The following is a 26,659-nucleotide window of genomic DNA, read 5'->3' as shown; positions in this document are numbered from 1 at the left end:
AACTCACTATGTAGACCAGGCTGGTCTCAAACTTGCAGAGAACCACCTGCCTCTGCCTCTCAAATGCTGAGATTACAAGCATGTGCCGCCATGCCCAGCTGGTTTGAGGATTTCTATGAGAAAATAAACAACTTCACATATATTTGTACATATATATATGTGTGTATATTTATTATTTTCATATATTCATATTAAAAATGAGGAAATCAAGCCCATGGGATTAAGGGATATATTCAAGGCCACTTCTCTAGTGAGTGATAGGACTTCCCAGTGATATAATAAAGTCACTGGTCTCTCTGCATCTGACATGACAGGTACTGGGCTGTGGAGACATCTGACCCTGGAAGGGGAGCAGTGCTTTTCAGGGGTGGGTGGGTAAGGTGGTGAGAAGCAGGGATGAGTCAGAAGGCAGCTGGGTTGAGCACAGATAGTCACACATCAGACACTGTGCTCCAGGTTGGCTGGACCAGTCTCTGGCTCCTCACAGTGCAAGTGTAAGGGAGATAGTATGGCCTCTGTTTTACAGAAGCAGGGGCTCACACTGGGGTCAGATGCAGACTCACAGGCTGGCTCTAGACTCCATACTCCCTCCCCTGTACCTTCTACCACATGCCTTAACTCTGCCAGCTTTGTGTTTTTAACGTGAGAATCCTCTTTTCCAGATGCCTCCCTCCCTAAGGGTCTGAGGGTGACGGCATCCTGCAGCGTTGAACATCGGACTCCAGGCCCCTTTCATTCTGGAGCCCTAGAACTGCTACCATCCCGAGCAAAGGCTACCCCTGGCCCAACACTGATTTGTTTTTTAACTCCTCTCTAAGTCCTGTGACCATGTGTCACAGTAGTTAAAAGCTATCTTTGGAGCTAGCACCCCAAGTTACCTCCCTATTCTGTCACTTCTAGCTGGATGACAGGGGGCTGCTGTGCCTCTGTTTCCCCACTTCTGAAATGTGAATGGAAGGGGGAGAGTGTGTAAGTAGGAAAAGCCTTTCACATGCCTGGTGCAAAGTAAATGCCAGCTTTCTCCCTGTATCTATACCCAAGTAGCTTCTTTCCTGCACATAATTTGTTCAGAACTCCTGGGTGCTTGCTGGGGTTCATATTCCTAATGGTAGGAAACCCCAGCCAACGGAAGTACATGTAAATCTGTGTCCTGACAGCCTCCCCTGTCCGGGACTCCAACTTGTTGGCTGATCCTGGGACACTCCCCTTCACTTCCCTTTGCTTCTGTCTGTTTCTGTCTCCTTCACCCCTGCCCCTTGTGAGTGGGCACTGCCCAGGCTCAATTTAGTGCTTTCTTTGTACAGACAACATTTGCATCTGGCTCCAGTTCCAGTTGCAGCCATTAGCTAGGTATGTTCTCCTGAGGTGCACTTGACCTGAGCTTGTCCAGCGAAGTCGCTTACTTTCTGCTTATCTCTCAAGGCCCCAGACAGAGGTCACTGTACTCCCACTCATATGTGGTAGCTGGAGGTCTCATCCACTCCTGTTCTGGAGTGTCTCTCCTCTGTGTCTTTCCATGTCTCCCCTAGCCATGTCCCATTGTTGGCCTTATTACCTGCATCGGGCTAGCTACCTGGCCAGTAGATGGATCTTCTTGCCTCTACCTCCAGATAATCAGAATTTCATCATGATGGCCATCTTATAACTTTCTTTGTTCCCCTAATGCCTTCTGGACAAGATTCAGTGTCTTTAGCCCATAATTGCAGACGAATCAGATCTTCCAGTCTGGTTTCCTGAGGTTCCCTCACATCCACCTGCTACTCCAACCAGACTGTTTAGACATTTCCTCAGGGTACTGTGTGCTCAGATTCTTAACTTCCCTGAGATACCTAGGCACTGTTGCTGTGGGCTGACTTAAGATAGAAACAAATCTTGACCTTCGTGTATCCAATCAACATTTATTGAATGACAGTGGTCCAAATGATTGAATTATAGAGAGGTACAAGACCTGGTCTTTGGAAAGTCCAGTGTCCCTGAAGAGAAGGGGTACATATGTGCACACATATGCATATGCTGTATGCAAGGCAGTGTAGTGGTTGACGTGGACAGGACTAAGGCCTGGGGCCACCTGGGGAAGGCTTTAGGAAGGTGACCTTGGCCCAGGCCTGGGGTAGATTTATGGGAGTTAGAGTCCCTCAAGTTCAGAGGACTGAGGAGAGGACACAGTCAGAGAGGCAGGGATGCATCGAGTCTGTAAGCATGCCAGGGATGGGGTTGCCTATGAGGCACACGTGGAGGAAGGCAGTGGGCGCTCAGAGAATGGGACTGGACATCTGAAAGCACACTCTACTGTAGAAAAAAAATGGCACATTTCAGGCACAATGTATTAAAGACTTAAGTTTCTCTGGGGGCAATCTTGAAAGATGTGACTGTAGTGTGCTAGCTCCTGCAGAGGGCATAAAATAAGAACAAAATTCTAATGTCCAAAGGCATCACTCTGCTGGGTACTTAAACAACAAACAAATTATTTTCCAGGAAAATCTTAAAAGACTAAGAGAGAGCATCACCCGAAGACAGAGAGAGAAGCAAAAATCCGGGAAGCATGGAGGTAGGTGGGTCTCAGTGTGCTGCATCGCCAATGAGTGGCTGTTGCTGCCATCCTTCCCTGTCCCTTCTGCGGTGGCCTGAGTGGACAGACTGCTTGCCCAGCTCCTGTTTGCACATCCGGGTCCTTCACTAGATGGAGAGAGCCGTTGAGATGATGGTTGTGTTTTATCCCTCCTGTAAGTGCTGCAGTACTGGGAAAGGCATGCCCAGCCTGTGAGGGAATGAATGGGTAGCACCCCCTCTTACCTGAAGTGGATGGTTATACTTTCTCTCTTGGTTCCAACCTTGGCAATCAGGAGAACGTAGAAGCCAACAGAGCAGAGAAAGCCGCGCTCTCCTGAGAGCGGGCAACCTTTACCACCAGTTCCCAAGGACACACTGTGCAATAGTAGGGCATGAGTGGCCGTTTCATACACTAGAGGTGGGCTCTTCTGTCCCCTCCAAACCCCTCATGACACCAGTCATGTGACACCAAGCATCCTGAGTGAGGACCTGCCTTCAGGAGGTTGGGCCTCTGTGGCCTGCTCTAGCCAACCTTTTGGCAAGAGGAGCCGCTGAGAAAAGGCTCCGCAGGAGCCCCTTCCGTACAGAACTAAGCAAAATCAGCCCTACTTGTGTGTTTAACTGCCATCAGTTGGCTTCTCATGAGCCTGGCATTTCCTCCTCGGGATTCTTGCTCAGACCTCTTTCTCCACACCTGCACTCTCTGTTTGTTTGTTTGTTTGTTTGGGGTTTTTTGTTTGTTTGTTTTTCGAGACAGGGTTTCTCTGTGTAGCTTTGCACCTTTCCTGGATCTCACTCTGTAGACCAGGCTGGCCTTGAACTCACAGAGATCCGCCTGCCTCTGCCTCCCGAGTGCTGGGATTAAAGGTGTGCGCCACCACCCGCCACCACCACCTGGCGCTGCATTCTTATAACTGGGCTGTGGGCCTCCTCCCGACAGCCCCTTTCCTGGGAAACCTCTGGGCCACCGTAGGCTCCTGTATTGTGTCCTCACTCAGGACGTCTGGAGAGCCTGGTGTCCCTGGCATGTCTCTTTACTGCTCTAATTGTTGTTCTTCATTTCTTCATTCCTCGGATTCTGGCTCCAAGGTGCAGCCTAAGTTTGGCTATTTCTCCTGCGCCATGGCTGTAGCCAAACTACCACCATCTCTGGGTGGAACTGGTACCGTAGCTTCTGCACTCATCTCTGCCCTTGTCCGCTCTCACCCCTCTACAGTTCATCCTCTAACGTAAAGCCAGTGTCCTTTTATAAATAAAGCACCATATGGCTGGGTGCAACGGCAAGTTACGTTAATCCTGGGGCTTATGAAGCAGACACAGATCTCTGTGAGTTTGAGGCCAGCTTGTCTACACAGTGAGATCCCTATCACAAAACAAATAATTAATTAATTATTAATTTTTTTAAAAATAACCAACCACTAGGGTCCAGAAGAATCACCCAGTGGTTAAGAGTTTGTGTTGCTCATTTTTTTTAGAGCACCTGGGTTTGGTCTCCGGCATCTATATTGAGTAGTTCACAAACCACCTGTAACTCCAACTCCAAGGAATCTACTGCCCTCTTCTGGCCACTGTGGGGAACTGCACTCATGTACACATTAACCCTCACACACAGACACATAATTAAAAAGTGATAATGCCAAAAATAAAATATCAGATATTCCATCCTCTGCTCTAAGCACCCAAGGGCTCCTGTCCCACCCAGAGGAAAGACAGACTCTCTGCTGTAGCCTCTGAGGCCCCACATTATGTAATCTCTGGACTCATTCTCCATGAGCTCCAGACCCAGGTCTGAGCATGAATAACTCCTTCATGTTTCTCTAACAAGCAAGCACAGGTCTTGCTTAGGGTCTTTGCACTCACTGCTTTCCTCCACATCCCTACCTGCTGCCTCCTTTCGAGGTAAAGATGAGCCCCTGCACCCTGCTTCCTGCCCTCTCATTCTCCCTGTTCTCCTGTAGCATGGACCAGGATTTCCTTTGTCTTTTGGTCATGGACCAGCATCTCTCCTCCCTCTTACCATAAGCTCTGCGAGGGCAGGGACACGCATGTTTTGTGCCCTGCTCACTCCTCAGTCTGCAGCGCCACCCTGAAGGAGATCTGGAAGTCTGTCTGTGTTGGGATGAAAGGTTTCAGCCAAATGTCTGCTGACACCAGTCACTCACACAGCCACCAAGTATCAGCACCCAGCTCAAGAAGAAACCCAGGGTCCACTGTGTGCAGTCTGCTAGTTTATGGTTCAGTTGTCTTTTTCCTTATGCTGGTGTGGTTTTTCCATGATGCCTAGCACAGTGTTTTTTCGAAAGTAGTTGGCTTAGAGAATATTAATGATTTTGACTAAGTAAGGAAGAGGGGTCAGGGAGGCCATCCTAGCACTTCTTTTTGAGTGTCTGGATGTTAAATGTATCCCCCACCCCCACCCCAGGCTCATCATGCCTGCCTTGCTGGTAGAGAGGAGGAGAGGGCTGGCATGGTGGGAAGTCAGGCTTGTGATGTCCAGTCACCTGGGCTCAGAAAATAGGGCTCTAGGTGGGAAAGGACTGCATTCCTTTGTAAAATGGAGCATTGCATACAAAGACAGAAGCTCCAATGGAGTGAACTCTTGTCAAGCCTTTAAGCGCAGGCCACACTGGCCTGTGATTTGCCGGTGACTCCAGTGTCTGAAGTAGACTCTCATGCACTTAGGGGTCAGTGGTCTGGCTCAGGAACTGAGACTTCTGGGCCTCGTTGTGGCTTTCTCCCCCACCCTGGGCTCCATCTAGTGTCACTGGATATTGGAAACCAGGTCTGCACCCACCCACACTGAGGAGCAGAGGGGCACAGACATGGTCTTGGGGAATGCAAGTTTGGGTTTGGATTTCTGTGTAGTGCTAACTGCTTTGGAACTATGGGCAAAACACTTACTTCCCTGAGTCACAGTCTTCATCTGCACAATGGAAAGTTAACAGGGGTGTTGCAATGGGCAAGGATGGCACAGGCCTGGCCCATGGAAGAACTCTAAAAATCACACTTTTCTGTGAATCCACAGAGGCCACACATATGGGCTGGTGTCCTCTGAAAAGAACCTTTGTCCAGCCCAAAGCTCATAAGTTTTGAAATATTTTACTGAGTTCAATCTGAGCACTGTGGCACACACCTATAATCTCAGCACTTGGAAGGTTAAATCAGAAAGATCACAAGTTCTAGACCAGCCTGGGCTACAATGGAGAACCCCCACAAAGTTCACCCAAGGCTTATCAGGGTCTAATTAATGGCTTCCACCCACTAATACCTATAGTCTAAATCAGAATGATCCATGTGTGAAGAAGCATGGCCAGCTTCTTCCCCGCTTTCCAGATCTTCTGACATGGAATTTTGCTTTGGAGAAGGCTAATAATTTTTACTATTTCTATGTCAGTGACTATAATTAGTACCATTACTATAAAAATATTAAACTATATATCTTTGGACACTGTGTTAGTTAACTTTTTATTACTGTAAAAAATAACTGAGCTAATGAAGATATAAATAAAGAAAAGACCTGGGGCCATCAAGATGACTCAGTGGGTAGAAGGCTCTTATTGCTAAGTCAGGTGATCCAAGTTCGAGCCTCAGGGTGGGAGGAGAGAACTAATTCTCTTGGGTTGTCACCTGAATTTCTACCCTCTGCCCCCACAAAGAGTTTTTGTTTGTTTGGTTGGTTGGTTTTTTTGTTTTTTGTTTTGTTTTGTTTTTTAGGACAGATTTTCTCTGTGTAGCCTTGGCTGTCCTAGAACTCTCTTTCTGTAGACCAGGCTAGTCTCAAATTCAGATCTGCCTGCCTCTGCCCCCAAAAGGCACATACCACCACTGCCCAGCAAATGTTTTTTTTTTTTTTTAAGAAAAGAAAAACAGGTTTATTTTGGCTTACAGTTTTATAGTTTTGAGTCTATGATCGGTTGTCCTGTTCCATCATAGCCTGGGATGAGGTTGGACATGCAGAGAGCATGGTAACTCAAAATTGTTCCCAGCTGAGAAAGGAAACAACAAGGGGAATGGGCTGGAGTCTCACTGACCCTTTCAAGGTTGACCTCCAAAAATCTAAGGACCTCTCCTTGGCTCTGCCTTTTCAAGCTTCCACCACCTCACAGTAGCACCGTGGTGGGACCAGTCCCTTAGCACATGGGCCTTTAGGGGACATTCCAGGTCCAGCTCCAGCAGACACAGAGGAGTGGCTCAGGATGGGAAGCAGTCTGTCTGGGGAGATTGTACTACCTATCAACCCAAGAGTAGCCTTGATTTTCATTTTTATTGTGATAAAACATAAATAGAAAAAATGGAGAGGAGGCTTAGGGGTTAAGAACACTTGCTGTTCTTGCACAGGACCCAGGTGGTTTCCAGAACTTAGGTGATTGCTTACAATTATTTGTGACTCCAGTTCTAGAAGATCTGGTGCCTTGTTTTGGCCAGGGACACCAAGCACTGGGTAGTAGGAAGTTGGACCTTGTCCTTCGGCATGAGGCAGAAGATTTCAGAGCAGCTGCCAAAGAGAAGGCATCATTTATGGTTGGGTAGATATGACTTATTGAACTCTGTAAACGTTTACTATGAATTTACATATTGGCTTGCAATGTCCTAGTCTGTGGGTTTTCCCTCTGTACTCCTTAGGGGCCTCGAGGCCTCTCTATGTGTGCTTGTGGGGCCAGGGTAAGAACTGGGTGGGGTTGGGAGAGAAGAAGTAGATTAGGATCCACAGGGTGGAGGTCAGTTACTCTATCTTGACAACCACAGCTCCTTTTGGAAACCTGTCCTCAGTGTTGAGCTTCTGTCTCGACTGGAGGAAGTAACTGGTGAAGACTCCAGGCATTCATCTCCCTGACCAACAAAAACTTCGGGGTTGATGAGTGGCACGTCCATCTGTGAGACCTTTTCGAAGAACAGAACTCACTCTAAACCCAGAGTTTCAAATATGGAAACTCTAGTTGTTTTAGAAAATAACTATCGTTTTCCTTTCATTGGAGTTGGAACACCAAGGGCCTAGGATCCTTGAAAATGGGTCCTCCATTCCTAGTCTTCGGCCCCAGGGACTAGCTTTGCTCTTTGTAGTACATGTAGTTGATGGCACAGGAAATCAGCTGTAAACGTGGAACGTGCTGGATGCTGTGGCCCCACAAGAAGCTAGTCAATATTTGTGTTCTGGGTATGTCCTGGGAGGCAGAGCCAGCCAGCCAGCCAGCCAGCCAGCCAGCCGAGGCCCAGGAAACCTGGATTCGGCTCCTCATGTTATTGCTGAATCACTTCTGTATCTGGGACCATTCCTTTATCCACTGTGTGACTCAGTTTCCTCATAGGATTATAATCACCTACTGAATGGAAAAGTTCCAAAGTACAAAGGGAAGTAATAATGCAGATGAATGCACTTCAGGAAAGCTATGGATGTAATCACAAAAATTGATCCTGACAGTGTTCCTTCAGGCAAAGGGTGGGGGTGTTTTAAAAACATTTAGCCTGGCCCTGCATTTTTGAACCTTTGACCTCTGGTCTTTTTCTCCCTATGTGTTTTACTTTCCTTCTCTATAGAACTGGTTGAGGGTGGTAAAATATCACCTTAAAGTTAACTAGTCAGACTGGAAACCTTAAACAAGTCTTAAAGTGACTTTTTGTAAAGGTAGATAAAAGCTGAGGAGGGAAGAAAGGAAAGATGTATCCACATAGGCTCGGAGACTCACCGCTCACCCACGAAAGCCTGCCTTGGCCACGCTCTGCGCTGGGGCAGTGAGGAGTGGGGAGGGTTTCTTCTGCAGTGTAACCGAAGAGCCTGCGCCTGAAAAACTCCCTATTCCGTGAAGGAGCTGGCTATCAGTCGGCCCTGGTCTACCCCTAGAACCAGGAATGAGCAAGGCTGGGGCCTATGAAAGCCAGCAGTGCACATTTCAGGTGTTCTCTTGCAGGCTGCTCACTGTGTCCAGTCCACCCTGCCCTCACACTGCTCTTTCCTACTGTTCTAGTTTACTCATTAGCTTTCTTGGCGGGTCTCTGGCTTTGGCACGAGGAGCCACCCCCGACCTTCCTACCACACTTGTTCCGTGGAAGAACAGAGTGAAGAGAGGCAGTACCCGGAAGCGAGCACACAGTCCCAAGGCAGCCTCTTCTTTTGCCCCTGCTCCCATGGCTTCCCTTCCGACCTGCCTCACACCCCCCTGGGGAGAAAGCTGATGATACACCAGGCATTTCATTCCGCCCATTAGCGTGAATTGTTTATGCTTCTGGGACCCTGGGGTAGACATCTCAAGAGGGCTAAAGATGGGGTTGAGGACTTAGCTCAGTGGTAGAGTGCTTGCCTAGCAAGCGCAAGGCCCTGGGTTCGAGCCTCAGCTCAAAAAAAAAAAAAAAAAAAAAAAAAGGGATAAAGACAAACCACTGGCAGTGCCTAGCCTTGAGGGGTCAACCCTAGCTGGGTAAGGACTGTGCCTTTACCGTGAATCAGCCTCAAGTCACAGTCTTTATAAGCATGGAGGACTTGGGTCACACACTCTCTGGGCCACTGCTGTCAGGGTAGGTTGCCCACCCTGTACCCCCTCAGCTGTCAGCCATAACAAATACAGGGAGCCAGAGACTCTTGACCGTCGGAGTGGAGAGGGGCCTGGACTCCAGAGCCAGGGTCCACATCTCAGTGTGCTCCTTCCAGCTGTGTGCTGGGGAGGCAACTTTACTCTTCTGTGCCTTCATTTCTTCTGGGAGTGACAGAAACAGTGTAAGTTTCTTGGGTTTTATGAGGATTCAGTCAAGTAAAAACATGGGAACTCTTGGAATGAGCTGGTATGCGGGGTGTTTTATTACCATCAGTGGCCTTCATGATCCCCTCCTTAGACAGGGGTCTAATTGAGAGAGGTTGGCTGCATAGCACCTGAGTGGTGGGGCTGGGAGCCCAAGCCTGACCTAAGCTCATCCTCTTTCTGCTCTCTGAAGTGGGAGAACTCTTCTGCCTGTTCCTCACGCTCCACCATCCCTCCCCTCTGCTGGGCCTCTGTGACTTTTCAGTGCTGAAGTGGGTAAGACTCCGGGGTCGCCCTCTCCTGCAGGCCCAGGCCCAGCAGGCAGGTGGACAGTGAGCATGAGAGACATTTAGCAACAACAGCCAGCCTGAGTCTCCTTCTTCCTTCTGGCTCCAGATCTGGAGATCACAGTGCCAATCCGGCACTCACAGCCCCTGCCTGGGAAAGTGGAGTTTGGAGTGTATGAGAGCGGCCCCAGGAAGAGCGTGTTTCCCCCCAGGACGGAGCTGAGACGTGGAGACTGGAAGACAGACAGCACGTCGAGTACAGCAAGTGAGTAGCAAGCCAGAGGCATCCTCAGGACTGTGCTTCAGGTGGTGCTTACAGGCTTTGACAAACACTCGTCTGTCTGTCTGTCTGTCTGTCTGTCTGTCTGTCTGTTTGTTTCAAGATAGGGTTTCTCTATGTAGCTTTTAGCTGTCCTGGAACTCACTCTGTATCCCAGGCTGGCTTCGAACTCACAGAGATCCTTCTGCCTCTGCCTCCCGAGTACTGGGATTAAAGGTGTACACCACCATGGCCCGGCTTGGCAAACACTTTAGGAGCCCAAGATCTCAACTGAGACCTGATTTGGTTTGGACAGGTGTGAAGTATGTAGACTTGTTGGCCTGTGGCATTTGCCCAATGGTGTGATAATTTTTTTTTTTATGATTTATTTATTACATATACAATGTTCTGCCTGCATGTATGCCTGCAGGCCAGAAGAGGGCACCAGATCTCATTGTAGATGGCTGTGAACCACCATGTGGTTGCTGGGAATTGAACTCAGGACCTCTGGAAGAGCAGCCCTCAACCATTGAGACATCTCTCCAGCCTGTGATAATTCTTAAGAGTACGTTCTTTTTATAGATAGCTGAACCTAGTGGTTGTCAGCAGAGGTGCGGAGATGCAGCCCAGCACTGCTCCTCATGTTCCTTAATTTTCCATCTTTCTCTCTTGCCTTATAATAATTCTTAACATTGATTGGGCATTTACCGAAAGTGAATTGTCTTCATCGATCATTTAATGACCACAAAACCTCTACAGTGTAAATTCATGACCTCTTTTTGCTGAGGAGGAAGTGTTCAGGCTTAGTGCCTTGTCCCAGGTTGTATCTAATAGAGCTGAGCTGGGCTGGGATTTGAACCTGGTCTGGAGCCAAGCCAGAAATCTTCACTGTTGTCCCTGCTTCTTCCCCAGCTGTGCTAAGGGGAGGCCAAGGGCATCTCATCAGAGCTGTAGACAACAATAGACTCCAATTTGAGAAGTCCAACTTCTGCCCGGGTGGCTCAGGATTAATTAGGATGCATCTTTGTTTTGGTGAGGAAGCATGAATGGGCGTCTGATTGTGGCAAATGAGACCTGTGCAGACTGCAGGGCACCGGACTCTGTTTCTGTATCCTGGGCTGCATTGGCTGACATGCAGGCTTCACGAGCACCATACATTGAATATCTTGTCTGCCTTGACTTCACTGTTACCAAAACAATTGAAAAAGTGATGAAAGACAGAAGATTTCAGGACTCAGGTCTCCTTAGAAGTCAGGCAGAGAATCCACAAATGAAAGTAGGTTACCAGACTATCCAAACCACTTGTCATCTTTTTTTTTTTTTTTTTTTTTTTTTTTACATCACAGCCTCCTTGAAAATTCACTGTGTGTTCTGGATCTGTTTCCCAGAAAAAACCTGTCTGTCTGGACCCTTCCACATACGAATCACATACATGCACACATACCCACAAACACCTATACATTCACACATGCACAATTTTGCTCACCCAAGGACACAAGTCAAGACTCCTCATTATATAGATTTTTTTCCCTGAGAGGGAAATTCTTTTGCTAAAGGTTACACAGTAAAGGTGACAGTAGAATCCAGCTTGTCTCCTTTACCTAATTAATAATCCTCACACCTTGACCTGTGGAAACACATCCAAAGCCTGTCATGTGACTACATGGGGATGTAGACTGGACAAGAAGAAAATGTCCCCACACACAATGGGGGCAGTAATGTATGCCTAAAGATTGTGCCAAAGGCAACTTGAGAATCCCATCAACTCTGATATTAGCAGGAGAGGATTCCCAGGGATCACAGGCTGCAGAAGAAGCTAGAGGCACATGGGGGAGGAGAGAAGTGCCAGAACCTGCTCTTATGGGGGTTCTGCTCCCCATGACAAAAGGGAGCCGTAGTTGGGAAATCTTAAAGACAAATAGGAAGTGCTTGTTTGTTTGTTTGGTTGGTTGGTTTTGGTTTTTTGGTGTGAGGTGCTGCGATTGGAAAGTTGTTCTCTGTGTGTTTCACTTCGGGATAGCCTACAGTGAGGACAGGGTGGACCAAGTGAGTTGTTGCCCAAAAGTGGCTAGCTTGTGGGGCTAGGAAGTGCTAGTTAATGCCAGACCAAAGGCTTACACTCACCTTTGTGGCTATGGATCAGGGCTGGTTCTTGGGGTAGTTTCTGCTGTGTAACAACCCATGTCAAACTTAGCTGCTCAAAAGACAACCATTTATTTATGCCCAATCCCACAACCTGGGCACAACTCCAGAAGGAATGGCTTGTGCCTTCTGTTAGTGAACTGCAAAAACTCTGGGTTTGGCATCCCAGGTTTCAGCACCAAATTGTTAGTAAATTGCACGTTTTGCAACTCTGTGGGTTTGGTGTCCTGGGTTTTGGCACCAAAATGTTAGTAAATTGATGGCTGAAACTGCAAGGAGACAGTTCAGCCCTGGAGGGCGAGGTAGCCCGGACACCTCGAGCTGCCTAGAACAACAGCTCTACCCTGAAGGTGTCCCGGACACCTGGAGCTGTGTAGCACAGCTGTGATGGCTAAAACTGCAAGGAGACAGTTCAGCCCTGGAAGGCGACGTAGCCCGGACACCTCGAGCTACCCAGAACAAGAGCTCTGCCCTGAAGGTGTCCTGGACACCTGGAGCTGTTTAGCACAACTCTGACAGCTGGGGCTGCAAAGAAACAGCCCAACCCTGGAAAGGAAATTTTCCTGACTTCTCGGGAGAGTCAGGCCTGAAACTGCTTCAGCAAGGTAGGGTATCCTGACTCTGGGAAAGTCAGGGTATCTTGAGTCTTAGGGAAAGTCAGGGAATCCTGACACTTTGGGAAAGACAGGATATACCTGGTGTGATGGGGATGGTCTTCCCACAGGACACAACAATCCTGCTCCTCTCCTGGAGAGCCACAATCTCCAGCTCAGTGTTACCAGCTCACTCTTGCTCAGTCCACTATAGGACGTCTTAGCAAGGTTCTTCTGTTCAGCTCCCCCTTGCTCAATCCACCATGGGATGTCCCAGCAAGGTTCTTCTGCTCACCAGTCAATGAAGGTCTTCACCCAATACTCTTTTGAGGAAGAGGTTTATTTGGGAAGGAGGAGTCCAGGAGAGTAGCTGCCTCTACCAGGGTGGAGAGAACAGCCTTCCTTTTTAACTGACTGGGCTGGGCGGTTTTTACGGGAAGTCTAGGGGTGGAGTCAACTCCGGCCCGGTTCTACTATCCTGCTCTGTGATTGGTTGGTTTCACAAGTCAATTGGACAAGGGCAGAGATAGCTCTGATCTGAGCTAAACTGTATTTCTCTCACTGGCTTTATCTGAGCCATCCTTCCCTAATTCTGGGCTCCAGGGTCACGGTGGGTTTCTTTAGCCAGCTCCTTTTCCCTACACTTTCTCCACATTCAGTGAGCAAGTGATCAGCTGGGACATATTCTCCAAGGCCTTACTCCGCATGACCTTTAGCTCAGCAGCCTGGACTTCTTACACAGCGAGGGAATCTGGGAAGAGAGGACAAGCCCATCGTGCAAGAGCCTGTCAAGCTCTGCCTTTTGTCACATGTGCTAATGTTCTATTGGCTAAAGCAGGTTGGGTGGCTGAGTCTGGAGTAAGAGTGGAGGGCACTCAAAGGCATGGGCACTGATGGGGGTGATGTTCACTGTGCGTGTGTGGTGTCACTAAAGATGAGTGTACTGCCTTAAAATTAAAGACCACGAGGATGCCAGCTTCTATCAGACGGTTGCTCTTTGCCAGCCCCATCCCTGTGTGACCTAGTGCATCCAAGACTGTAAAGCTTGTAGTTTCTAGGTAACAGTGAGGGGCTAGAAAACATGCCTTGAGTCTTCTGGCAACTGAGCAGAGGATCTGGGATTCATATCCAGATTTGACTGTGCTATTACCCAGGGGAAGCACCATCTTCCAAATAGAGCTAGTTCATTGGCAGGGAGGGAGAGTGGGGGAAGCCAGACTCAGAGCTACCAGCTGCCCTTTACCCTGGAGTCACACCCTGCAAGTGCCACTATTTTTATTATGACACAGCTGTCATCTCTTGGGATCCACAGAAAGGCAATTGCAGGTTAAACCTGGTTATAACTAAGTAATTAAGACCCAGTAATTAGTGATATGTTTAAGGGAACAAAAGCTTGATTGTGGAACACTGTTGACCTTCTTGTAGATTACCTGGCCCAAGGGTCATATGGCCATTTTTCCCCCTCTCTCTTATATACTCACCTAAGACAGAAAGATAAAAAGAACCAGATCCTGTAGGTTGAGGCTTGTAATGGAGGAAAACACAAAAATAGCATGAGTTAGATGCTAGTCTGAGCCTTCTTCCCTGATGACAGAGATGCAGCACTGTCTCCCTCCCCCTGCCATGAGAGCAGAGTATGGGGCCAAGACCAGAGAGGGCTACCAACTGTGTAGCCTAGGGAACTATGGGTCAGTCATGAGCCCAGAGGGGAGGTAATATCAGGGGGCTGAGGTTTAGAGGCAAATATTGTGGTTATAGGTTTAGAAATGCCAAGGGAAGGGATAGTGGGAGCTGATGAGTGTGAATTTCCAGTCATGGAACCGGTGCCTATGATGACTTTTACTTCTTGCTGATGCAGAATCTTCGGAACACTGTGGGGTTCCCTGTGGAGACTGTGGAGATAATAAATAGATGACACTTGGAAGCTTGGGCACAGGGCATGGGGACCCAGAAGCTCGAGGATTGTTTCTAGTTGGGGAATCTGGAGAGTTTTGATAGCATTTGTTCCAAGCATGGGTTCTGAGGAGGTTTGAGCCTTGGGGGCAGCAGTTAGCTGGAGGAGGGGAAGAAAGAACATTTTGGTGGGTGAGCAGGGTTATGAAAGTAAATTGAATAGAAAGAGACTGGGTCACATGTTCCTAAAGAACAAACCAAATCCCCTGGGTTAGAGAAATATTTTGACAGATTTAAAAATCTGCGTTGAGGGCTGGAGAGATGGATCAGTGATCTTGAACACTTGTTGAGGGTTCAATTCCCAGCACCACATGGTAGTTCCTAGTCATCTGTAACTCCAGTTTCAGGGGATCCAATCCCCTCTTCTGACCTTGTGAGCACTAGGCACACATGTGGTATATACATAGAATGCAGACAAAACAGTCACACATAAAATAAGATGAATAAATCTAATAAAATGTTTTTAAATCTGGGGCTGGAAAGATGACTCTTCAGTTAATAGCACTTGCTACTTCTGGAGAGGACCCAGGTCCAGTTCCTAGCACCCATGTGACAGTTCACAGCTATCTATAACTTAATTTTCAGGGGTTCTGACACCATCTTCTGGCCTCTGTGGACAACGGGCATGCACATGGTGCACAGACATACAAGCTGACAAACACACTCATAAAATAAAAATAATTATTTTTAAAAAATTTTCCTTCAATAACACACACTTGTAAGCTCAGCTTTTGGGAAACAGAAACAGGAGGATGGCCACAAGTTCAGGGCCAGCCTTGTCTACATACACAGCAAGCTCCATGCCAGTCACGATTAGGCAATGAGACTCTACCTCAAAACACAAACTTAAATCTTAAAATTCATCTTCTTAGTTCTACCTGATTTTACACTGGCTATCACATTGAATAACACACATTTCCAGAAAGTTCTATGGGCTAGTGCTATTTTAACAATACAGGTAATAAATTCCTTACTGAAAAGGTTTTCACACAGAATTCCTACTTCGAGTGTAAATTATACTTTTGAATTTGCACTGTGTATTTCTGTTTTTGTAGTTCTGAGGATTGGACCCAGGACCTTGTGCATGCTAGCAAAACTTTACCACTGAGCCACACCCACAGCCATGCCTTTTGTTTGGTGTTGGCATGTAATCTCTTATTCGAAGGTGCATCTGTGTGCTGCATACACCCCTGTCCTGTAATTCTTAATTAAGCAGCAAGACCATGGTAACAAAACCAGCTTGCAGATTTAGAGCAACTGAGACCCCGAGTACCTCCGCTTCTGTGTCTGTCAGATCAAAGCTCTAATATCAAATAGGATTTTCAAAGGGATTAAACGGCAATCATGCTCTGGAAAGCACTCCGCGTGCGGTAAGTCCTGGGTAAATGGTAGCTATTAAGCCCAAAGTGGTCATCAGAAAGCAAACCATTCTGTGTGATGCTGGCAGGAAAACTGAACTCTAATGAAACGGCTTAAGGTGGTTACACTTTGCAGCCTCTTGTCCTCGTGGTTTGTGTACTGTTTCTATCACTATAAATAACTTAAAGCTGCAGCTCCGCATCTCGTTTTCTCCTGAGAGAATCCACAGTCCGGCTGATGTTGTTTCTGCCCTTTAGGCAGCACGAGTAACCGATCGAGCACACGGAGCCTCCTCAGCGTGAGCAGTGGGATGGAGGGTGACAATGAGGTGAGAGTCTGGACTTCCACTCTGTCTGTCTGGTCTCAGGGGTCATTTGATCACAAGAGAGAGGAATCTATGGGGGAAAGGTCACACGTTGCAGGATGCTGTTCACATGAAATAACGTGGACTGGGAAAATCCAGAGGGACACAGTGAGGGTTGGTGGCCAGCAGGGCTGGAGGGCAGAGGGAATGGGAGAACTGCTTAATGAACTTGGGGTTTTCCTTGCAGGTGAGGATAATGTTTTGAGACTAGATAGAGGTGGTGGCTGCATAAAACTATGAATGTGCCAAAGCCATTTTACTTTGTAATGGTTGACCTATGGCTATATGGATTTTGCTTCAGTATAAAGGAAGGAAAGTGAGGAAGGGGGAGCATGGGTAGAGATAGATAAATCTACCCAGACTACTGAAATCAGAAGCAGGTGTCTGTAGGAAGGAACTGTGGGAGAGTTTGGGGTTCCGGGGGCAGTATCCTGCTGGGCCTAGATCAGGAGCCTGTGTCATGCTACATGGAGCCATGGGATTGTCCTGTATGTCCCAGGGTCTAGGGTATTTGGTCTCTGATTTCATCCCTCTCTGTACACTGGCCTTTCCTGCATTTCTGCATGGATGGTGGCACGGTCTCCAGACAGCCAGGAGTCTCCTGAGCTGAGAGGTTCAGCGGCTCTAGGGGAAGGCCACGTTGCAAGTTGACTGTCTTGACCTGCTGACCCAGTGTCTGGTTTGAGCCCAAGGGGTCACGTGGGTCACCACTAACACTGAAGACTCCGGAGAATGGGTCTTAGGGAGGGCACTCCTGTAAACTTGCAGGCGGTATCAGCAGACAGCAGACCATACTTAGAGAAGCAAGGATTTTGAGTTTAGGCAATTTGTGACAACCTGGGTAAAGCTGTGTTCCTAGACTACACCAGAAGGATGCAGAAAACTACCATTGGCACTGGGTTGGCTCCCGGTTTGGGAACAGCCTAACGATGGTGGGGCTATCCCTCGGGGTCCAGCTATGTCTGTTGATGTGTCTTCTGTGATAACCACCTTTGCTTCTCATCTTGCACGCTATAGGATAATGAAGTCCCTGAAATTACTCGAAGTCGTAGCCCAGGTCCTACCCAAGTGGACGGAGCACCAGTTGTGACCGGAGCACCCATTGTGACCCTTGAGAGGCCCCCCAGGGTGCCTCCTCGAGCTGCTTCACAGAGGTAACACTGAAGTGATGTCACCTTTTCTTCTCACTTTCTTAACTGTAATGGAGAAGAGGATTTAGGACCATCTAAACCAAAGAATGAGGACAGAGCTAATGGAAATGCCTGTAGTTGACATACTTCAGCGTGGTCTCTTCAGTAAAAAGTGACATTTTATTCTGTTGCAAATATCAGTACACCATAACTTTTTGTTTGCTTCTTTTGGCATTGATTTTAGAGCAGGATTTATTTTATTTATTTATTTTGGTTTTTTTTGGGTTTTTGTTTTTGTTTGTTTTTGAGACAGGATTTCTCTGTGTAGCTTTGGAGCCTGTTCTGGAACTTGCTCTATAGACCAGGCTGGCCTCGAACACACAGAGATCTGCCTGCCTCTGGGATTAAAGACGTGCTCCCCCACCACCCAGCTACTTATTTATATATTTTTAAATCAGGTGTAGGTATGTGTATCTGCATGTGGGTATGTGCACATGGACTCGAGAGAGGCCAGAGACACTGGATCTCCCGGAGCTGGGGTTACAGAGAGTTGTGGTGCTGTGAACCAAACACAGGTCCTCTGGAAGAGCAACAACTATTCTTATCTGCTGAACCATCTCTCCAGCACCCTGCTCTTGATTTTTTAAGATGGGGTCTCACTATGTGACCCAGGCTAGTCTCCAACTGTCAATCCTCCTGCCTGAGCTTCCTGAAGGTTAGGATTATGGGCATGAACCACCATGCCCAGCTTAGTTGCTCACACTTTAAAGTGTGACGTGAGTATAACTATCAGCTTTTAAAATAATTTTTTTTTTAGTTTTATGTTTTAATTTTTTTCATTTCTGTCTATGCATGTGTCTCTCTGTGTGAAGCACCACATATATACAGGTACCCATGGAAGCCAGAAGATGGTATTGTTCCCCTGGAACTGGAGTTACAGGTGGTTGTGAGCCACTCAATATGAGTGCTGAGAAGGAAATTTGGGTCCTCTAGAAGAAAAGCAAGTACTCTTAGCTGCTTAGCCATCTCTCCAGCTTCTAAAACAAATTTTAGTTTTTTATTCATATGTGTGTATGTATGTACATATTTGTGTGTGAATGTCTTTTTCACCGAACCTAGAGCTTAGAGATTGGCTATACTGGCTGGCTGGCAAACGCTCAGGGTCCTTGTTTGCCTCTCCTGCTGGGATTACAGATGCGTGTGGCCATGCCCAGGTTTTTTAGGGATGCTAGTGATCCAAACTCAGTTCCCAATGCTTGCATGGCAAGTGCTTTAACAAATGAACTGTCTCCTCGGACCCCTGAATAATTTATATCTGTCTGTCTAGAATTCAGCTCATAGTATTGAATTCCCTCAGATGTATTGAGGGTTCTGGGCTTCTCAGGAACAGAAGATAAAGTTAGAAGTAAAAATGAAGGCAAAAACCAGGCTGGTCTAGGGGTGAGCTAGGCTCTGGACCACTCTCATGGGGTTAAGTGTCCTGCTATCACTCATGAGCTTGGATGAGCTATTTAACTTTTGTGTACCTCTATAAAATGGAGTCACTAATTGAACTTCCTCATGGAGTTGTGAGGGGTGAGTGAGTCCTTGGCCTGTGGTGAGAGATGAGGAATATGAGGATACGTTTGTACAGGAGAGGAGCAGACATCTGGGGTTTTGAAGATGAACCCAGACTTGTGAGACTCACTTATTGGGCTCTTATGTACTATTGGGTTTAGTTGGTATAGGGGCCTCGGGAGGAACATTCTTTGTGGTCTGTGGAGTAGTAACCGAAAACATGGTTCAAGCGGGCTAGTAGAGCTGACATGCACAAAGGAGGGCTTGGACGTGAAGCCCAGGCTTATCCTAGGGGGTTCATTCTTTGATAGTTAAGATACAGTGTGTGAGAAAAGAGGAAGGGTTTTTTGCATATTGAAATGTAAACAAAGCTCATCTGTGGGATTTGCTGAGAAAAGTACAACACAAAGGCCTTCTCTCTGGTGTTCTGTGCCTCTCAATCTCTCTCCATTTCTGCCTGTGCTAGTTACTGCCTCTCCAGCTGCTCCCAGCGACATTCCCAGTGGCTGACACCTGCTGCATGAACATCTGACAGCCCCAGCCTGCGCTGCAATCATAGGCATGTTTCCCTGGCACAGCCTGGCAGACACACATTAGATAGTCCTACTCCCAGAAGGGATGCATGTGATGGCTCAAGCCTGTGCCTGAGTTAGAAAGTTACTATGTATTTGGTGTGTGTGTGGAGGGGGGCGGTGCTTTGCAGGAGTGATTACGGTAATAAATGTTATTCTTTAATGACTGCTTACTCTGTGGCAGTGTTGCTGTCAAGCACACTAAGTGCATTACTTACTTAATGTTCTCCAAAGTCTGTTTTAGAATTATCACAGGTGTAGAGGCTGAGGCTAGGAAATGGGTAGAGAGATGCTCTGGTTGACAGATTTGGCTTTCTAGTCATTCTGTTACACCTGGCCAAGAAAATCTAGGTGCCAGAAGGGAGGAGAGCCAAGATCCAAGACTTTTGCATCCCTGAAGGTTGAGAACGCTGGAGCCGCTTGTCTGATTGAAAACGGAGCCGTAGGCTCATGCGGGGTTTTGTCATTGTCGTCGAGATTGTTGCTAATGGAAGAGAAAAGGAGCACAGGCAGGGAAACTGCTCTCAGAAATGAAAAGATGGCAATTGTATGAGAAGAGATGGGAGATGGGTTGTCTGGGAGCCGGGAAGCGTGCTGTGATAAAGATAGGGTGAGCACAGGACTAAAACACTTTGCCGAACAAACGGTGTTTGTGGAGACCTGCAATTAACAGAACTCAAGACTTGTGTGCATTTTTGGTTTGAAAAGGATCTGCAAGTCTGTGCTTGCATTATGAGGATGTATGCAGGTTTCAGGATAAAAGTGAGGCGGTCTTTGAGCAGAGAATAGAGTGAGTCCCTCTCTGACTGTCCTGAATGGCTGACCTGCTGATAGACACAAGGGAGGCTGGCTACATGTGCCCAGTTGCTCTCTGAGAACCTGTAATCCCACGTTCTCCTCAACTTTCTCCTCTCTCTGGTACAACCTCAGTTCCACATGACCCTAGCTTTGTCCAGTTCTTCTGTAGATTTCACTGGCTGTTCACAGAGACTCAGTTGCTGCTGGTAGACAGCCTCCACTTTCTCCACTTTCTGCTTCCTGCTGTTGGCTGGGGACCTGAACTCACGTGTCCCATGGGTGTCTCCGATACAGCCGAGTATCAGACTCACCAAGCCACCCTCCACTTTCTACTCCAAGCAACTTCCTCATGAGTTCCGAAGCCTGGGGCAGAGACATCATCTCCTCCTTTCCCAAGTCCCAACCATGGGAATCCATTTGGAGCTTCCTCACAGTGCCACATCCAGTGTCTCTCTAGGCAGTGTCCATTCTGCTGCTCTTTCAGCAACCAGACGTGCTTCCCCTTCCCATCTGCCAGTGTCTGGTTCATCCTCGAGACCCACACTTATCTCACTGCTCTGGGGGGCCCTCCTCCACACTGTAATCAGGTGCACTTTCTAGAACAGCAGCAGGTGATGATGCCATTTCCTCTAGGAACTTCAGAATTGGATTCTGTGGGTTTTAGTGTGTCCTGGCCCTGTTGAGCCGCAAGTTGCTTCCTTCTCCTGTGATCATCCATCTTCCACTGCTCAGATGTTCTCAGGATGCACTATTTCTCCAGCACAATTTCTTCCTTTCTTCGGAAGGTTCTCTCTCTACTCCCTGCCATTTTCTGTGCATCCTTCTAGGAAGCCTTTGCTGACAGCCCCACACTGTGTGACTCTTCTACTTTGGGTTCTCTAGTCTAGTCCATCCCATATCACAAACGTTGTTTATGTTTCCTCAAAAGAATAGCGACCTCTGTGAGAGCAGCGATTATGTGCACTCCTCTGAGGATGATCTTAGGGTCCTTGTTTTGTTTTTGTTCCTTTTTATTTTTTAGATGAGGTCTCTCTTTGGCCTGGAGCTTGAACAGTAGGCTGGGCTGAGTGGCCAGCAAGCTGCAGGGGTCCCTCTGTCTCTGTCTCCCCAGCACTTTGATTACAAGCACCCCACCATGACATGCCTGGGTTTTCACGTGGGATTCAGCTCAGACCCTCACACTTGCATGGCAAGTGCTTAAATCAATTGGCTATCTCCTCAGACATAGACATTTCTTTTTATTGGATATTTTTCTGTTCTACTCCATGTCTGGCATAGTAACAGACACATATTGGGAACTTAATAAATACTTGATATGTAAAGAGAGTGAGTGGTATTGCTTGGGTTGGACTTGCTAAGCTCTTGCGCAATTAGCCATCAAGGCAGGTGTGGTGCCTGTAAATCCCAGCACTATGGAGGCTGAGGCAGGAGGATTGTCAGAGTTTTGAGGCTGGCCTCATCTATGTAATAAGAGGCTGTTTCAAAACAAAACAAAGCAAAAACAAACAACAACAACAACAACAACAAAAAACCAAAAAAACAAAACAAAATAAAAAAAAAAAAACCAGTTAACTGCTAGGGAATTTGAAAGTTACATTAGATGGTATGTACAGGCACATGAAGGCATACCTGCTGAAGCCCCGCTTTCAAAGAACACCGCCATCATCAGGGTTGCTGGGTTCCTGAGCCAAACTCATCACCAGTGAAAACTCACCCTGGATAAAAGTAGCCAGTGTGCAGGTGTCTCCAGTTTTGGCTTCTTGGCATCTGAGAAGGCAGTCTCTGCACAGACCACTCCCGGTTTGGACATAATATCCTTCCATTTCCATGGTCTGGTAAACCTGTTGTCATGAATTCATCTCCCTGAGACAGGGCTTCTGATCTTTTGCTGGAGCTGTCCATGAGAATGAAACTAAATTGATGTGCTTGCAGGTGTGTCAATGCAACAGCAAGATGAGAGAAAGGACCAGAGGGACTAGGGACTGTCTCATAGAGGAAGACAGACTGAAAGGTTCACAGGGCAAGGTCTAAGACTAGACCATTTATCTTTGTAGTGAGATTCTACTTTCTGAGCACCTACTCTAGGCCAGACACAGAGCTGCCGACTAATTTCCAAGTCATCTCTTAAGTGTTCACGTATCTTGATTGGGCAGATGAGAAAACAGGGTCATTCAAGTTCAATTTTTCACACACACACACACACACACACACACACACACACACAGACAGAGAGAGAGAGAGAGAGAGAGAGAGAGAGAGAGAGAGAGAGAGAGAGAGAGGTGTATGTTAATATCCATACTTAGCTGTCCCTTAAGGCCTGAGCTGAGCCTATCAAACAGTACAGCCTTCCGATTTTGCCCCTTGTCTTTCTCATGCATACATATGCAGTGTGTCTTGATAACCAGACCCATGCTCTTACCTGCTGTTTGCCACACACAGGAGTGTGAATTGTGGGCAAATTTTGTAGAAAGGAAGGAACTACCTAAACTTGCTTAAGTGGTATGGCCTGACCCATAGTTCATAGGACAGGAGACTGGGAGGTGGAAGGACACATTGTTTTGTTTTCACTGGATAAATCCCAGCAATTCAGTGACAAACCCCTCTACTCCTGGGGACCAGAGCAGGCCTCCTGTGGACATCTGTGGTTATTCTTTGCCATGTCTGACTCCCTCTCTTGTTCCTGAGACAGCCCTGCCATTTCCAACGCTTGTCATTTCCTTGACCTGTTCAAAAGCGGTGTTCAGGAGGCCTTTAGCAAATATTTACTCACAGATTCATTCAGTCATGGACTATGCAGTTCCAGGGTTACATAGTTCAATTACAGCACCCAACAAAGCTTTCTTTCTGGATGTATTGATTTGCTTCCTGGAGATTAAATATTGGTTTTACAGCACACACGTAGAAATACCATCTGCAATCATTGAACCGATCTGTAAATAGACCCACCCTGGTCTACTTGGAGTGTCACTTAGGACTTTACAAAAATCCAAGCAGAAGAACATGAAAAGAACATGAAGAGGGGCTTTTAGGTGGGCACGCACACAGTTGGAACAACCCTTAATGATCCAATGAGGAAGTGAGAAGCTGGCATTGGCATTCTCTGTCCCTCTCTCAGCTGGCTTCACTATGATAGTGAGTCTCTACCCAAGCTGCCTATTGGAATGACTGGCATTTTAACATCTAGACTCTATTGCTATTTAGGTACAACAAAGTCAACAGAACAGGAGACAGCTGCTATTGAAAACATAGTTTGCTGGATTCATGGTTCTCTGGAGCAGGGGGGCACCACACCATTGGGGTTCATTCTTGGGACACATGCATATTGGTCAGGAGGCAGAGAGGACAAATGTCAGGCATGGACATGAGCTTTTCATTGTGGTTCTCATGAGAAACAGTGAGTAGCGAGAGTCAAATAGACCTGGGATCCCTAGTTTGGATAATTGTAATAGGTGCTGAAGCAGTGGGACTGTCTCTGTTTGTCTGGGACCTGACCCTGGGATGATAAGGGCAAATTGATAGTGGTCCCAAGGAGGCGATTGGGGCATTAGTTATCTGAGAGAAATGCAGTCCCTCCAGGGTCAACAAGCCCAAGGGTGAACAAGCAACAGAAAATAAAAGACTTAGTTAACCAAGGGCTTTGCCATATGGATACTGTTGAAAAGCTTTTATACTGAGCTCAAGAAATTGTGATGAATGGGGCTGGAGCCTGGGAATTGGCATTTGTCACTAGCTCCACTGGTGATCCTTATGTTCAGGGACTAGAAACTATGACATCTATGTCAAACAGACATCTGTAGTGTGTCTTGACTCCTTAACTAAACGAGGTGTCTTTTGCATAGCTCTTCAAAGTAGCCACAAGTTGTGGATACCCAAGAATGCTTTGATTTGGTCAATTTTTGAGAGTTGCTTTATCTTTCTTTGCAGGCCTCCAACCAGGGAGCCCTTCCATCCTCCTCCACCAGTTCCCCCCAGAGGTCGCTGATTTCACCTCCTAAATCCAGCCTACTTCAGGACTTTAAAGACTTGCAATTTTCAGCCTGTTGATAAAGTCCTCCTCTTGAGTATTCTGCATGACTAGGGACCTTGACAGCCACCAACACTGCTGATGTTGCAGCCCTGCTGGTTTGGGTGTTCCTTGAAGACATTAAGGCGTGGTGAAATCTGAGACTAAAGACTTCGTTTAATGTCGCCAAGGATACTGGTTCACGTTCTTGTTTGCCAAAAGGATGAAGACTTTATTAAAAATACTTACCTCTCATATCCTATCCAGGAGCCTAACAGGATGGATGGAAATGCACTTAACAAATGAATGTGTTGTAGTAAACATGGATTAATTCATTCATACCTGCTAGGCCAGCCTAGTTTCTAGGAAGGATTGTAGCACTTCCAGAAAAATAAGTGGCCCAACTTTGAAGTAGTTCTTCCACATTTCTATGTATGTGCTGGGGCTGGTCACATAACAAAAGGTTTCAAATGATTTTAGAAAGGGGTTAAACCGGATTCCTTTCCCACTGTTGGCATCTGAGGTCCCCCAGAAGTATGGAACTAAGAGAAGGCAGATGGTTCTATGTCATCACACTTTTCCCCCCTCTTACATGTGTATGTGTATGTTTGTATGTCTGTGGAGACCAGGGGCAGATGTCTTCACCAATCCCTCTCCATCTGTTCACTGAGGCAGAGTCTCTCAACTGGACTCAGAGATTACTGACACAGCTAGTTTAGCTTGCCCCTGGGACCCTCTGTCTCCACTCTCCTGGTGCTGAAATCTGTGCCCCCTTGACATCTGTGTGAATGTTGGGAATCTGAACTCAGGTCCTCATGCTTGAACAGCAAGCACTTTACTAGTGCCCCATCTCCCCAGCCTGTCACCACATTCTGTCTCTTTTAAAAGCTCCCCAGTGTAGAAATAGAAGCATACCTGACCATCAACCGGCCTTCCAGAAGTTTCCCCCTTGCATATCACTCAGGTATGGGACTACCAGGTACTGCTTTCATTTTTGGCATTTATACCTCAGTATGTTGTCAAACTAGTCATGTTGCTAGGAAACCACTGAAAACGGCCAGAACCAGAAGCTTGAGGTACTAGGTATCCCATTTATAAGTCTGTGGCCTTCATAGTTCTGGCCATAAAGAAAGAGAAGGACCCTTGACTTTTTCTCTCTTGAGGAGCCAGAAGTGGTGGGAGAAAAAGGTTAAAATATTTTCTCTCAGACTTACTACTGTTACTATGTACAGTTACCGTTAGGCCTGGTCAATATGTGCAGAGAGCAGAGAACTGTAGCCATGCTATGAATTGTGAGTTTCTGTTCTATAAATCTACCTTCAAATCATAGATTCTTAATCTCACCTCTGCACACAACAAACTTATCAGAAGCATTTCTTTGTAAAAGGTACAGGTAATATGGTTATTTCTCATGAAATCATTGTCCAATTCCACATAGATGTTATGATTATTGATCTGTTCCAGTGTATTCTTACTGGGTCCTTTTCTCATAATTAAAGGTTCTTCTTCAATCTCATTCCTCAGTCGAACACTTCCTGAGCCTAACTTCTGGGGGACCTTTGTGTTGTTGTGTGTAAAACCAACCATTGATCATGTCCACCACGCGAGAACATTTTCACAAAGTATCCCATGGAGAACCTGGAACACGGTGATCGTTTTGCAAATGTGCTCCCTCAATCCTCCTGTCACTTGTTTGGGAGAACTAAGAGACTATCACACAACAGAACAAAAAATGGCAACATTGGTGTGGTTGTCTTTCTGTTGTTTATGGCCTCCATCTTGAGGATTTTGATAAAAGATTGATATCTCGCTATCTTAAGCCCCTTTTTGGAAACCAAGCTTAGGTTCATGTATATACTCTGGCAACAAGTTTAATAATAATATGGCAAGGCCAGCCAATGGTATTAGCATCTTGTATACATGGCATTGTTTGTGCAATGTTTGGATATATAATTGTATTTTATTCTTGTCTCAAAATAAATAGAAAACAAAATTGAAAATGCTTTTTGAGGAACCTGGGCCTGGTGAGTGTGACACACTTGGGACGGGGCACAGACCTGATGAGGGTCTGAGTGGCCAGTCCTGAGTCCTGCGGAGGCAGTCACTGCACCATCAGGCTGGTTAGCTGTGTGTAAGAAAGAGGAGGAAGAATCAGGATGAAACACCTGAACAGTGTCAACAAAGAAAGTTCCTAATGGTGAGAATGGATTCTTATCACTTAGAAAAAGAACCACACATCAAAGCACGTATTTATTCATTCTTTACACACACAACGTATTTACCTACATGTTTACGAATATATTTTATATAATAAAAACATGGAGCCAGGCAGTAGCGGCTTACACCTTTAATCCCAGCACT

At 46.8% G+C, this 26,659-nt stretch overlaps 1 protein-coding gene across 1 annotated transcript in view; it reads left to right on the top strand.

The window, feature by feature from the left end:
• Pik3ap1 (phosphoinositide-3-kinase adaptor protein 1) overlaps window positions 1-25,814 on the top strand; it is a 116,255-nt gene extending 90,441 nt beyond the window's left edge. Inside the window, exons 13-17 of the mRNA XM_036192865.1 lie at window positions 2,476-2,548; window positions 9,678-9,833; window positions 16,132-16,202; window positions 17,256-17,392; window positions 24,220-25,814. Coding sequence (XP_036048758.1) covers window positions 2,476-2,548; window positions 9,678-9,833; window positions 16,132-16,202; window positions 17,256-17,392; window positions 24,220-24,277 — 495 coding nt within the window. The 3' untranslated portion in view covers window positions 24,278-25,814. The remainder of the gene's footprint in view (window positions 1-2,475; window positions 2,549-9,677; window positions 9,834-16,131; window positions 16,203-17,255; window positions 17,393-24,219) is intronic.
• The last annotated feature ends 845 nt before the right edge of the window (window positions 25,815-26,659 follow it).

Source organism: Onychomys torridus, chromosome 1 (assembly GCF_903995425.1).
Source record: "Onychomys torridus chromosome 1, mOncTor1.1, whole genome shotgun sequence".
Lineage (NCBI taxonomy): Eukaryota > Metazoa > Chordata > Mammalia > Rodentia > Cricetidae > Onychomys > Onychomys torridus.
The sequence above is the reverse complement of the archived record's forward strand: the minus strand, read 5'-3'. Positions and strand labels throughout refer to the sequence as shown.